The following is a 13,941-nucleotide window of genomic DNA, read 5'->3' as shown; positions in this document are numbered from 1 at the left end:
ATGGATCTCCAGTTAAAGGGCTCTCCTATAAGCAGTTTCTTGCCCTTGCTAAATGGATCAATTTTTGTTTTAACTGTCATTTTGAGAAGCCAGCAGTAATGTCTTATTAAAAACCTGGCTTTTGTCTTTGAAAAGAGGTTTCATAGCTTGCTAAAATATAGCAGATTAATAAACAAATACATTTCTTATGAACAGAAATTATAAATTGGCTACAGAATAACTGACTGGTTCATATCTGCAAGAAAGGTTAGTGCGTTTTATGAAGAAGTACTGATGGTCACTGGATAACGGGAAACCAGAGAACAAGCTCATATATGCAAAATTCTCACATGGGAATAAACACAGAAAAATAGTATTTCTGAATTATGTATCAGGATGGGGTCAACTAACTCAAATACTGTCTCTTCATTTCAGAAATGTAATTTTCTACAATTTTAAATGCCAACTGTACTTAAAATTTTATGAAAAATGTAAAAGGAAGTAGTAACATCGCAGAATAATGTTCTATTTCTACACGGTCCTAACGATAAATTCCGACATTTGCAAGCCGTCAGTCACATCTTGAAATGAAAGCTCAGCTCGCCTTTCCAACATTTCGATGCTTGTCGTCCTGCTAAGGTGCCTCAGCTGTGCAGGAATGACCTATTTTTCTGTAAGGTACAGGGAACATACGAAGTATTCCACGCGGGTAACACAAAGTCCAGATCTCTCTTAATCTAATGCCAAGTTATTAATTAATAAGACCCCATCTACTCAATTCACTGAGGTTTCTAGATGTTACACAATCAACCTGATGTTTTAAGGAAGTTACCTGAAGTTTCTTGTGCTGTGTATGTAAAACATCATATGCATTTTTCTTTTCTTCTAAGGTTTTCTTAAGTTCAGTAATTTTTGCTTCCAGAACTTGTTTTTCATCTGCATTAACCTCTCCTTCTAATCGTGACAGCCGTCTCTGTACTTGCTGAATATAAAAATCCTGTTAAAATAATTTTTAAGATAATTAATAGTCTGAGATAAGCAATTATAGCCTTCCTATAAAGCTAAAACATTGGATCTAAATAAACTTGGATCTAAATGTTGGCTTTAGGACAGTCACCCATTTAAGCTTTTGTTTTGTAATAATTTATGGCTTATAGACCTCATTAACCAAATATTCTTAGATGACTGATGTGCAGTGATGGTTCAGGAGTAATCTTCTAGAAGAGTGACAAAGCATACTCAGCAGAGTCTGCTGTAGGGAGGCTTACAGTGGAGCTGCCATCTTGCTGTTCCCAGCAGATGCTGATATAAAAGAGCAAATTTTCAAAGTGGTGCATAGGAAATATGCACAAAATCCAATTAGTAAATAACAGGATTTTGGCATGTACCTCTTGTATTGCTTTAAAAATTTACCCTGAGGTGTCTGGTTCAGAGGGATCAAAGTAAAGAACTGATTTAAGAAATTAGGGGGAAAAACAGCAAATCCAAAAAATAATGAAATACATAAATGAGTAATATAGGTAATACTATAGCAAGTTTCAGTTATTTCAATTTTATCCATACATCTAGAGACAGAAATAAATGCAGACCTCAAATTATACTGCACGGCATTCCCAAAATGGTAAGAAGTTGACAAAGATTACAGAACCCAAGCAATTTACTCTCATTAGACCCAAGAGACAATTATACTACGACAGTACATTAACATTTTACCTGGTTATATATGAATTCTTGTTGTTTCAATGCATCTACATCAAGTCTGTGCAGTCGACTCTTAAGATTTTTAAGTGATCTTTGACTTCCCTCAATTTCCACTAGAATACACTTCTCCTTATCCCTCTGCACCTTTAGCTCTTGAGTCTTCTTGAAAAGTAATTCTTTTAGCTGGTGTATTTCTGTTTCTTTTTCCTGGTGACAAATTAATCATTAAGTAGTAAGAAATAATTAATCACATAAGAATTCTTTTCTGAGGAATTATTTGCCTTTATTAATTATATATAGGAAGATTTTACAATTTCAATACTGTATCCATTAATACGAACATGGAATTTCATAGCTCTTCAAAGTCTTTGACTTCAAGAGAAAGTAATCTTTAAATTTTTTTTAACTGGGATCCTACCTTACTATTACATGACCTTTTTTCTACTGTGGGAACACTACTCTCTTCAGCCTTTCAAAAAACTAAATTCCCAACATCCTTTCAAAAAACCCTCCTGTTGCTTCTAGTATATGTGAATATTTGGATCAATATAATACAAAGCTTTTCAATGGTTTATTAAAACTTGTAACTGTGTGTATGCACATGTATGTAAATATGCATGTTTATAAGTTGGAATCATTTTGTTTGAAAAATTAATTACACATTTTAAAATCACTTGCTTATTCTCAGAGGTAAGTTGCCACTAGCGCCCACATCAGTGCAGCAAGTGAAGTTTTAGTAGGGTCTGTTGTAGTAAGACAATGCTGAAACACACTGAAAGAGTATTGAAAACAAACAAAATTGAGATTACTTTCTTTTTATAACCCTAACCAGGAAGGCAACCTTATTCTTTCTCTCCCTCCTTCCACCCCCCCACCCAAATAACCGAAGACCTCCCGAAGCTCAGGCTGTTCAGCACGTTAGTCTCCTGTAAGGGACCTCTCTAAAACGAGTGATGTGGCATCACAATCCTGTTCCGAAAGACTCATTTACGTTCAGCACAAGGCTGGTACAGAGTTTGAAGACACATGTTTAAATTAATATAGCAAAACTCCTTACAATTCACTTTTCTACATTGATTAAAAATGTGCTTATTCTTGATTTTTATATCTATGCATTGTGAAATTTGCTTGTGAACCATCTTGCTGCTTTAATAACGGCGAAAGGTAACTTAACTCCTCCTCTAAGAGTTCATAATCACATTCTACCAAACACATTTTTTTTTGTAGTTGAACTTCCTCCAATTGCAATTCCAAATCCCAAACTCAGGAAGTAAAAAGCAGGTGTAAGTTTAATATGAAATCGTTATGGCCTGTAACATTTTACACTGATGTCAATGGGCTTTGGATCATGGCTGAATAACGGAATTTAATGTCAGAAGTAAACTGGTTTTTATGCATGTGCCTAATTCTGAGCTGTATTTCTGAAGCTAATGACAATGATGAATTCATCTACTAAAATTGGATCACAATTTGACCTTCATTCTGTAGTCTTTCTTGCATATCTAAATTCATTTTAATAGAGATTATTTCTCTCCCTTGAAGTGAGGTTGTTACTAGAGATAAGGTACTCAATAAGCTTCACTATGCAACAGTGTTTTGCCGCCGAATGAAGAGGGAGAAGTATCACAGAACTAAAGCACAAAATGGTGACATTTCATCCACATTGTTCCTGTAAATATCTCTTCACAGCAAATTAATTGATGCGGCAAATAGCCATGTGTGTCTAATGGTGATGGAAAGCGTGCTTTTGACTAATACATCGCAGATATTGTTCAAGAACAGTTCATCCTAGTTATGATATTCCCCTGAAGCTGTGGAGCTGCCAAGCTCAATGTCATCTTAGGTTATCCGCCACAGATGCGAGCAGAGAAACCCTCCTAGTGGTTTAGCCACCCTGGTGACAATCTTAAGGGGAAGCAAATAAGGTTTTCATTTTAATGAAATGTTGTATCATTCCAACTTGTTCTCAAATTATCTGAAAAACCAGAACAGTTAAGTAAGGCCAGTAATTTAAGAAAACTCTTCATATAGGAGAGATATCCCCTCCCTAGTTTCTGTGTATATTTAAAACGTACAGTTAATGCTTGAGGACTGAAAAAATAACACTCGGTCTACTGCATGGGATTATTTCACATACATGCTACAGGAAAGACAAAATAGGAAGAGTATACAGTGGTATGCACAGATACAGCTTTGGCGTCACTTGTGTAGGAACAGCTGCTGTCGCCTTCATGGAACCTGCTCATCTTACAGTAAAGAGAGCTTCAGCAGATCCAATACTCAAGTGTCCAGCAAAATGTAAAAAAAAAATATTTGTAGCAAGTTCAGTCAGAAGCTAAGTAGTAAAATACTTTACGAGAATTACTAGCAAAATGACAAAACAGTAGAAACATTTTCTGAAATACAGGAAAGTTCACGATTGCATTACAACATTACATTTATTCAAAAGCCCTCTGCAGTGCATCAGATGATAATGAATTAGGATATTTTTACTCCTATACTTAATTTGCAACATAAGAAGTGGGGTTTGAATTAAAAAAAAGAAGTATTATTAGACATATTAAAAAACCAGTTACCATATTACAGCTCGTACACGCCACTTCCCAGATAAAAATCTTTATTCATCATGAAAATTAAATCTAAAGTGAGCCAGTAATTATTTAATAGTCCAAGTTAGGCGTATCGGAGTTTCATGTAGTAGAACTAAAATAATGAAGAGGAGACTAGGCCAGCCAAATCTGATTAAAAGATTTCAAAATGTTTTTTAATCCCAGTTTGCCAAAATCATAACTCTTTGCAGGTTTATAAGTTTTGGGGGTGGTTTACTAAACCCAAGAAGTTTTCAGTGGTAACGTTACTAAAAAGTCATCCTGACAACTCTCACTCCTTAACAACAGGAAAACGATGGAAGTTCAAGGACCCCTGTTCTTCAGCAGCCCGTAAAACAGAATGTTTGGAGACGTGAACTCCCAATAGAGCTAAGCAAAATACAAGATTTTGAAATTTTTCAGTAGTGTTACAAAGCAGAAGCAAAACATTACTATATCTTTATAACAAAATTAGCCACATTCCAGTAAAAAACTTCTACTTCAGTCAATCCAAGAAGTTTGTAAGTAGCTTTTAGCTGATGTCAGAGGTAAATGCCCTCTTCAGTACATGGATGCAGTCAGAATTCTGGGTTTAGATCTGTACAATGACAGTTCCTGTATCATATGTTAGTGTACGGGGAGTCCATCGTCTGAATTACTAGGATCACTTATTTTCCTCCAGAGTTTTGCTAACACAGATACTGATGTATCTACACGCTTGTTACTTCATTGTTTGATTAAGTAGCTACATGTCATATTAATTCTTACATTCCATTTTAATCCATAAATGTTTGTTCTAGATAGAGCTTGCAAATTCAAATGAATCCTCGCTTGCAGAAACCACGAAAAACATTTTACCTTGACAACTTTTTCTTCTTCCTTTAGTATTTCTTCCATCCTCAGTGCTTTGTCTTCTGAACTGAGTGTCTCCTCCGTCACAAGCTTCAGTTTATTGGAAAGACTTGCATTCTTTTCATTGAGAAAGCTTAATCTAAACAAAATTATATGATTTAAAAAGTTAAATGTATGTTGCATATACAACACTGACAAAACCAAGCAGCATACCTTACTCAGCAGTTGCCTAATAAAGCAGGCTAAACTTCAGCCTACGATAACCAAGGCCCTAACTGATTTTTTCATGCCCTTTAAGAATGAGGATTACGAGGGTATTTCCTTAATAGCCCAGTGCCAGGAACTATCCAGGACATGAAGTAACCAGAAAGTTGGAGGCTTTAATCATCAACATCATTTAAAGTTCTTTGCTAGCTCAAGGATTTTATCACATTACTAATACTTACAAATGATATTTTAAAAGGTCTGTATCTTACCTGGCTTGTTTTTTCTGAATTTCTTTCTTCAGATTGGTTACTTGTGTTCTCAAAGACTCTAGATCAGAAGCAGTTCTGTCCACGGTGGATTTCAAAGCATCCAGCTAATGAATTACAAAATAGAGCAATCAAGATCTTCTTCGGTATGTGTTATGATGTTTAAAATTGTAAGGTACCTACTTATGGGAAAGTATTCTGTTTCTTTTTAGCAGTGTTTTCCAGATGAAAAGTGCTACGAATTCTGAGGTGCTGTGAATTGGCACAGCTAATAACTCAATAGATTAATTTGCATAATGTGAATACTGGGGCAAAATACTTCAGACTACAGAATGAATTAGGAAGGTGCTGCGGGCTGTAGTTCTTGTCTAACAGCACCCCTAAAAGTCCAACAACAGTTTTACAGAGCACAGCTGACTTTGCTGAGGTTCTTTGTGAACATGGATACCCTTATGTATCTACTGAATCTTTCTAATTCAAACTTTATTGGGTACCTAAAATTATTTTGATTAAGGGAACACTGTGACAAAAATACATGGACATTTAATTTGGTAAAAAATGCATGACAGCATATACTCATTAAACAGGATAGGAATATTTTACAATTGGTTCCTCATTAGTTTTCACAGTATCACTTAACAGTGTGAGTGTAATTGTCTTCACTTCCCCAATCGAAGAAACCTGATCAAGTGTATATATAGCAGGTCTCCCTTGGTACCAGAATGAGAAACTGGGAGGTCACAAGTTGTCAGTTGAACTGTGAAGTATGGTTTTTTCCTTGTTTCTCACTTGTATGCTGCAGATGTTCTAACACCTAATAATGGGAGACTTTTCTCATTATCACATTATGTAGAATTAATTGTGAAAAATGTCAAGCAAGAATCTCACGTCTTAGAGATTAAAACCTAGCAATTCCGTGAACCCTCAAGTTTGCATGAATTATAGGGTAATCTAACAGCCTACGCCTTGTTTGAGCTACCTACAGTTTAATTAGAATATCAGTTTATGAACCAACTGCTACAGAAAAGCTATGCAAATCTGAGGCAACAGCACACGCAGGTGGTTTTTTTTAAATCATCAAGTTTTCTGAGTAGCATTGAGTTACCATTTTCTTGTTAAGAGAAAACTTACTCAGGTAATACAAGTGTATCCCTTCTCAACAGAACCATGAGACTTCAATTATCTCTTAGAAATACTTCTACAAGCATTTAAGTAATTAAGCAGTACAGCTCGTTCCTAGCTTTAAGTGCAGATGAAGTATAAGTAACAGAGTTAAGTACAGACAACATCAAGCGGTGTTTGATCACTGGGCAGCCCTAGCCTACTGCCTCTTGATTAGAAAGCCGTGTGAAAGCATCTGGGGATTTTTCCAAGAATGTTAACCTGACTACAAGGGTCATCACCGCTCACTTCTGAGAGCGCAGGATAGGAATTGTTTGGAATCCAGAAGACATTTCTCTTATCTTTATACAATACTGATGTCTACATATGCTAAAGGCAAGAAACATCTCCTTCCGAAGCATCCAATAGCGTTACACCATTTAAGAGAAAATTCATTTTATACCAACACAACAGGGAATACAAGCTAATCTCTTCACCACTATCAATGAAAGGATTAAGCTGAGGGTTCGGATCCCAATAATCACGAGCAGATTGAGGAGAGCAGACGTTTTGTTGAATTATTAAGAGTCTAGTCCATAACCAGAGAGAAGTAAATGTTATTCCTGTTTTTCCACCATCTAGTCAAAAGTTGTAGTTTTAGTCTGTTTTCCTGAACTGTTTGGTCATCCTTACCTCATCCTGCAGCTGACCCCTGTAAATATCCTGAGCTTGGTACTCGTTCCGGAGGCTGGTAGCTTCCCGTTCAGCAGAAGAAATTTTCTTTTTATATTCCATATTATTAACAGTTTCATTTACCAAAAAGGAAGTCTTCTCTTTCAGCACAATTTCTTTCTTTCTGATCTCCTGTTTTATCTCTGCTATTAGCTATCAGGATAAAAACATTTTAGCTTTGCTTGCATTAATTAAGATGTGTTAGATTAATAAAGGGTACAAACCAGAAGATATTTGCTGTTAAGACTACTCTTTGCATGAGACAGCCCAGTTATCACATAATTCTTACATTACTTCAATTCCACTAATACATCACAACACCAAATACTAAAACTGGATTGCAAAATTCCAAAATATTCCAACAATTTCAAAAAACAAACACTTATAAACTTAAATGAAATGACACTATAAACTTATGACACTATAAATTTATATGAAACAAAAATCATTTTTGATTGATTGACTAGGAAAGAAAAAACAGAAGAGCTATGTGAACAAAACTTCAGATAGAACTGAAACAGAGGAAATATAAGAGGAAAATTACCTACAGTAATTGGTAAAGATGCTTGCTTTAGCTGACAGATTTATAGCCATTCAGTGAAAATTGTGTATTTTGAAAGTTAAAGATCAGCTACAGGGAAAATTATACTGTAGTTCTAATGTAAAAAAAAAAAGAACCTGTTTACAAAACAGATTACCTCAGTAGGACTATTCTATGAACTATTAATACATGGAAGGTTGACCAGAGCTGGGTTTTTGTTGCTGTTTTTGTAATATCTATGTTCTTTGCAGGAATCTATGAAGTCCAAAATATTTCAGCTAAATTAGACCATTATATTTTCTGTTTGGTAGTATTTCTTTTGGCTTGTCATTTTCTATTATTACTTTTTTTTTTTCAGGGTTGTATCTTAAGCCTGTTTAAAGCATGTTTCTGCTCAGGCTATACGTAATACCTATATCGGCAACACAACAAAGCTGATATTCTTTCAGCAGAGCCAAGGATTTAGGTAGAGCCCTCTTGTACGTGCAATTACACTTTTTCCCCCCTTCATAAAAAAAAAAAACCCAACTTTCGAATCCCCATTTATAAAGTTTTTCTCTACACTGATCCTTCAGGCTTTTTCTGGTGCATCTGTTCTATTGCCCTGCAGAACTTTCTGAGGAGTTCACCCCTCTCCTGACAAAGTCAGGATAAAATATACTCTATTTATACCTCTCACTATTGTACCATCTGTGCATAAGACACTAACAAAACAAATGAAGACTGTATCTTTTAGAAATTAATACTAACTCATAATGCGTAACAGGATCTTTTTTGGATTAGAAGAGTGCTGTTGCTTCTCTGCATCTGCAGAATGTATCTAAGGACCAATATTTTTAACTTTAATGTGATTATTTATCAGAATTCTGACATAAATGTTAGTCATGCGTTTGTTCACAGAGGTAGCAATGCTAATCCCTTCAATAATAAATTTCTTTTTTATATTTCATCCCAGACACAGAATCCCCCCCCTTGCAGTTGACTGTCCTTACACTCTAAGAAACAAGGCCCCATCTTGTTGCTTCTTAGATTCTTAGATGACAGACAAGAAAATACTGAAACTGGCATGCTTTGCATTTCCCAACGACCTGAGATTGAAAATTAAACCTTGCATAGTATTGAGCAGAGCACCACTACACTGAGAGACACTGCTTTCAAAATAAATTCTGAATCTCTTTCGGTAATACCTGATCTTTGAAATACCTTAATAAAATGGAGAGGTAAACACAAAGAGAACACTAAACATCTAGAAGACTCAATCATTCTACATGCAACTGGCAAAATTACTGTCAATATCATATATACAAAAGTAGGCTGATGTACTGAGATGGATCAGTTACAGCAGTTTTACCAAAGCGCAATGATCAATCTGTTGATCTCTTTTCTGCATCTGTTGTATTGCATTCTCCCACTGCCTGAGGACTTCTTGCCTTTCCTGATGAACTCTCCGAAAATCTTCAGCTGTCTTGTCAAGCTCTATCTGTTTAAAAGAAAGCACCCCCATGATTTCTGATTTTAAAAATTTCATATATAACTAGCTATCTCCAAGAACCTTAAGCACAAACCTGAGCTGTTATGGTTTCTGTAAGCTCATTATCAAGAGCTCTGCGTTTCTGATTTGCTTGCATGGTCAACTTCTCTACTTGCAGGGTTAATGCCTAAATTAAAGGATACGAAAATACAATGTATTTGAAAACAAATATATTATGTCTTATAAATTCTTAAAGGTCTGCTGTAAGTAGGGGTAAAATTACTGAAATCAATTTTATTGTGTTATAGAAAACAAAAAAACCAACCCCTGAGAATCTAGCCTCTCAGATTTTTGGTCATGCAAGAGGCCATAATCTTTTGCCAGCCCTTGGGACCAGCCTGGAGCTAGGCCAAAGTAAACCTCCACCATGGATAAATGTGCATGTGGTGTCCCCAGCATCAGCTATTTCACTTTACTCTTCCTACTATGCTGTGTGACTTGCTAACGTAAACGATACCGGTGAGACTGTGTAAGCTAAAGTTTTTGGGTTAAGTATTTAATGAGTAAAAATCAATTTTCTCCTCCCTGTATTTAAAGGCTCAGAAGAATATTACCCAGAGATGATTATCTCTAAATTAATATTATACTTGAGAACTAGCCCTTATAAAGTCTGAACTTGTGACTGGAGTGTTTATTATACCATCGTTCATTATTCTAGGCAGTCTTGATGAAATAGCTGTACTTTGTTCTCTGTAGTATTAACAAATTCAGTTCCAATGGGAAAATCTACACTATTTGCCCAGTCTTAACATAGTGGCACTGATTTCTAGACTTTCTTATCCATTTGGGCACTTTCTCAGAAAAACTCAAATTTTACCCAGACGAACAAACAAATTAATCTCTTTAATTATGCCTTTCACCTTTTGTAAAACCTGTTCTCTCTGATTTTAAAACGAACCTCATATGGAATTGCACTGTTGTGCTAAGCGGAAACCAGTTTAAAAGCGCTGTTGTACAAAATCTTGTCTCCATCTTACCTGACTTGATAACATAACGAAGTCTTCAAATGCTAAAACGGTTCTCTGTTTTGTTTCTGAAAATTGCTGTCATTTCTACTTACTGCTAGTTTCCCTTCATCTTGTTGTGCATACTTCTGGATTGTCATAGCGTCATTATCTTTCCGATTTGATTCCTTTATCCAGCTCTCCAGGACTTCCTCATCACAGTTCAACTGTTGTTTTAAGGTTTCCAGCTTCTTAGTGGTTTTACTTATAGTATTCTAATAAAATTAGAGATAAATTAAAGGGTTCATATTAAATGTTTAGTATGTTCTTTGAATAGTGACTGAAACAACCAGTTCAAACTACTGTAACAAGTTTACATACGTCTTGTTGTCAACAGAATTGCTAGTTTTCTTTTTTGTTAATTGTGTATTATGCTTAAGGAATGCTAATACACGGTCTTAAAAAAAGAAAAAAAGACAGCTAAATTACCACAAACTTAAGATGCAAGTAATTTTAAACAGAGAAGTCAATCTCTGGCGAGATATACCTATATGTGGCATATTTATTCCACATAATAAACCGATCTGAGGCATCATAGGGTGAAGTGTCTCCTTTGCACACTAAGGCCCAGTTCTTAGATCCTTATCCTGCATATTAGTTTACAAATGGTCCCACATGACTGTGAAGAAATTTCCTGACACAAGTATAAGAGAATCTGTATCCAGCTGAATAGCAAGGATAATCTTCATCATGCCACCCATTCTGAGGGACTGGAGATTACAAACAGACTTAATGAGAAGAAGGAGAGAAAAAAAAAACCAAAACAAATGTAATTTAAATTATTTGTAGAAAGAAAAAGGCAGTTGCATTAAACAGAAAAACATCTGTAATTAGATAGCATTAGCTTACTTTTTTTTGTTTAATGTAAAGCAAATTTTTGATCTCAAAATCATGCCCCAAGTTTATTTTGTCTGGAAGATTTGCCACCAACAATTTGATTTCTAAACCATAAAGAAAATACCTATGAGAATTAACAAGATGGCGATGTGGATGTGTGGCTGTGTATCTGGTGTTAAGAACACTAAGAACTGTAATCTTTCAGTATCTACTTGATATTTGCTAAGTCTTGACCACTCTATGCAAGGAGATCCTCAGTGTCACTCTACTTGCCTACACAGGGAAAACTACATCCAGATCATTTATTGTAGTTTATAAGATTTAATTATAATTAGCTATTCTTGACTTATACTATTATTTCTGTAAATTCAAGTGAGGACAAGTCATAAAGTCTAATTGCAATATGTGTGTTCTCTTACAAAAATGTTAAACCTTACTTCTTGACTGTTTTTCTTTTCTCTTAAGGAAACAATCTCATCTTCCAGTCGTTTAATGTCACTTTTGAGATGTCCAAGTTCTCTCTCAGCAAGCGCTTTAAAGTGTTGTTCAGTTTCAATTTCATTCTCTCTGGCTTTGTAAAGAGACTAGAGAATAATACAGGTCAGCATTTTACAATAAACAAGAGGCATATATCAACAAAAAAACCTTTTTTGTATGCAACGAAATCCCAAATCAGAGATGGTATGATTTTTTCATGGAATTATAGGAATTTTCAGAGCAACTTTATTGTTTGGATTTTAGTATCTCAAATATATGTATTCTTATATATATACACACACACACATTGTATTGTATCAGACATCCACAGAACAACCACTTATAGCCCTGAAAGCTCAATTCAAAGATATTTCACCCAAGATTCAGAATCTTAATCTTTCAAAATCAAAACCTTAGTCTCTTGATAACCAGTGGCTTTACGTCAGACTCAGGAGACACGGCAAAAGAAATCATTTGATTGTTTTGTGCAGAGACGGAACACCAGGCTGGCCTATAGCAGTATCTTTATATTGTCCAATCTGTCTGACAAAAGTGATTTATCAGGGGGTTTCTTCCTTGTACAATAACAAATCTATTACTTACTAGACGTTTCTCAAATAGAGACCAGTATGTACTGTCTCTTTTTTTATGTGCAGATTAAAACTTGACTCTAGCACAAAATTAATGAAAAAGTTTCTTAAGGGGGAAACTAAAAAAAAAATTTTAAGTTTAAAAAAAAATTTAAAAAAGGTTCTGCAGGGAAGGTAGGGAAGTTTCTTAAGACTTTTTCACATAGGGCACTTTACTTGAAAGATGTGCAGCTTTGACTCAGGACTCTCTAGAAATCTAAAGCACCCATTTTGGCCAATTAACTCAGAGTGTAAGTGAAGACTTGCACCTTAACCATGTAATTTCATTTTTCATGTCCATGAATTAACTCTTCACTAGGATTTCACAATTAACTCTTGACTTTTTAAAGATTATAAATGTGTTTTTCCCTTACACTGATATTTTATTTTCCTTGACCAAGTTTTTCTTATCATCTACAAAAGTCTCCATTAATAACGAATTTTAAAATGCATCCTTCTTGGCTTTCTTCTAGCTACGCTCATTTGATCAGGGATGGTCTTTTCAACAACCCTCACATGGTATCACTGAGATACACAGTTTAACTTGTGTTTCCTGTGGAAGTGCTGGAATAAAGTCCTGACAAATCTCTAACAAAACGAGCAAAATATGTGAGGAGACCAGCCGCAGAAACGTCTGTCTGATCAGGGGATCGACTCGGGGCAGCGATTTACCTGAGTGAAGCTGAACTCCTGCCTTACGTTTTTCAGGTGAGATGTCATCGCTTCTATACGCTCTTCAAAGTCGGCCAACTCATTTTGCAGGTCGACTTTTTCTTTTTGCATCTTCTGCAGCTGTTGAAGAGTTAGAATTGTCAGGTAACTGCTTTTCGTTGAGTGCCGATTACCTGCGACTACTTAAAAATACCAAAAAAAACGTAAGAGGCGTGCACTACGTGCCTCCAAAGCCGCGAAACGAGAGGTTCCAGAAGAAACCCCCGCGCCTCGCCAAGCGCAGGAGCAGCCCCCGAGCGCCCGCCATGTTGCCGGGGAGGGGGTGCCTGCCGCCGCCAACGGGCCGGGGAGCCCCGCAGTCCCCAGGCGTTAAGGGGGGGACCTCGCTCCCCGCTTCCCTCAGCAGCTCCCATGGGTTCTCCCTCCCTTCCTCTCTGCCCGAGCCCCAGCGCGGCGGGCTCCGCGCCGGCCGGCGCCATGAGGCGGCGGGGAGAGGCTGGACAGAGCCCCTCAGGGATGAGGGGTCAGGCCGGCGGGGGCTGCCCTGCGGCGGAGCCCTTGGGGGCCGCCGGCCGATTCCCCTCCCTCCTCCGCGCTCACTTCGTCCTCCAGCGCCTTGTTCTCTGCGTTGGCCACGGGGACGGCGTAGCCATCATCCCAGCGGAGCTCGGCCAGCACGGAGGCGGCGGAGCGGCTGTCCATGGCGAAGACGAAGGCGGCCGGGGCGGGGCGGGCCGAGCCTGGCGTCGCCGAGCCCCTTGGCAACGGCGAGCCCGCGTTCACCGACCAAACGGGAAGCGGCTGAGGCGGCCGCCGCCTCCCTC

General features: G+C 37.1%; 1 protein-coding gene across 4 annotated transcripts in view; it reads right to left on the bottom strand.

Moving 5' to 3' along the window:
- CCDC39 (coiled-coil domain 39 molecular ruler complex subunit) overlaps positions 1 to 13,941 on the bottom strand; it is a 27,606-nt gene extending 13,665 nt beyond the window's left edge. For 3 of the 4 annotated variants that reach the window (XM_074590390.1, XM_074590391.1, XM_074590393.1), the window contains exons 1-11: positions 13,718 to 13,941; positions 13,118 to 13,237; positions 11,777 to 11,923; positions 10,559 to 10,717; positions 9,533 to 9,625; positions 9,319 to 9,447; positions 7,388 to 7,579; positions 5,597 to 5,700; positions 5,127 to 5,259; positions 1,693 to 1,887; positions 812 to 976 (exon numbers count right to left, since the gene is read on the bottom strand). In XM_074590390.1, coding sequence (XP_074446491.1) covers positions 812 to 976; positions 1,693 to 1,887; positions 5,127 to 5,259; positions 5,597 to 5,700; positions 7,388 to 7,579; positions 9,319 to 9,447; positions 9,533 to 9,625; positions 10,559 to 10,717; positions 11,777 to 11,923; positions 13,118 to 13,237; positions 13,718 to 13,819 — 1,539 coding nt within the window. In that variant the 5' untranslated portion in view covers positions 13,820 to 13,941. The remainder of the gene's footprint in view (positions 1 to 811; positions 977 to 1,692; positions 1,888 to 5,126; positions 5,260 to 5,596; positions 5,701 to 7,387; positions 7,580 to 9,318; positions 9,448 to 9,532; positions 9,626 to 10,558; positions 10,718 to 11,776; positions 11,924 to 13,117; positions 13,238 to 13,717) is intronic. The other variant, XM_074590392.1, reaches the window with a different exon arrangement.

This window comes from Larus michahellis, chromosome 6, assembly GCF_964199755.1.
Source record: "Larus michahellis chromosome 6, bLarMic1.1, whole genome shotgun sequence".
Taxonomy (NCBI): domain Eukaryota; kingdom Metazoa; phylum Chordata; class Aves; order Charadriiformes; family Laridae; genus Larus; species Larus michahellis.
The sequence above is the reverse complement of the archived record's forward strand: the minus strand, read 5'-3'. Positions and strand labels throughout refer to the sequence as shown.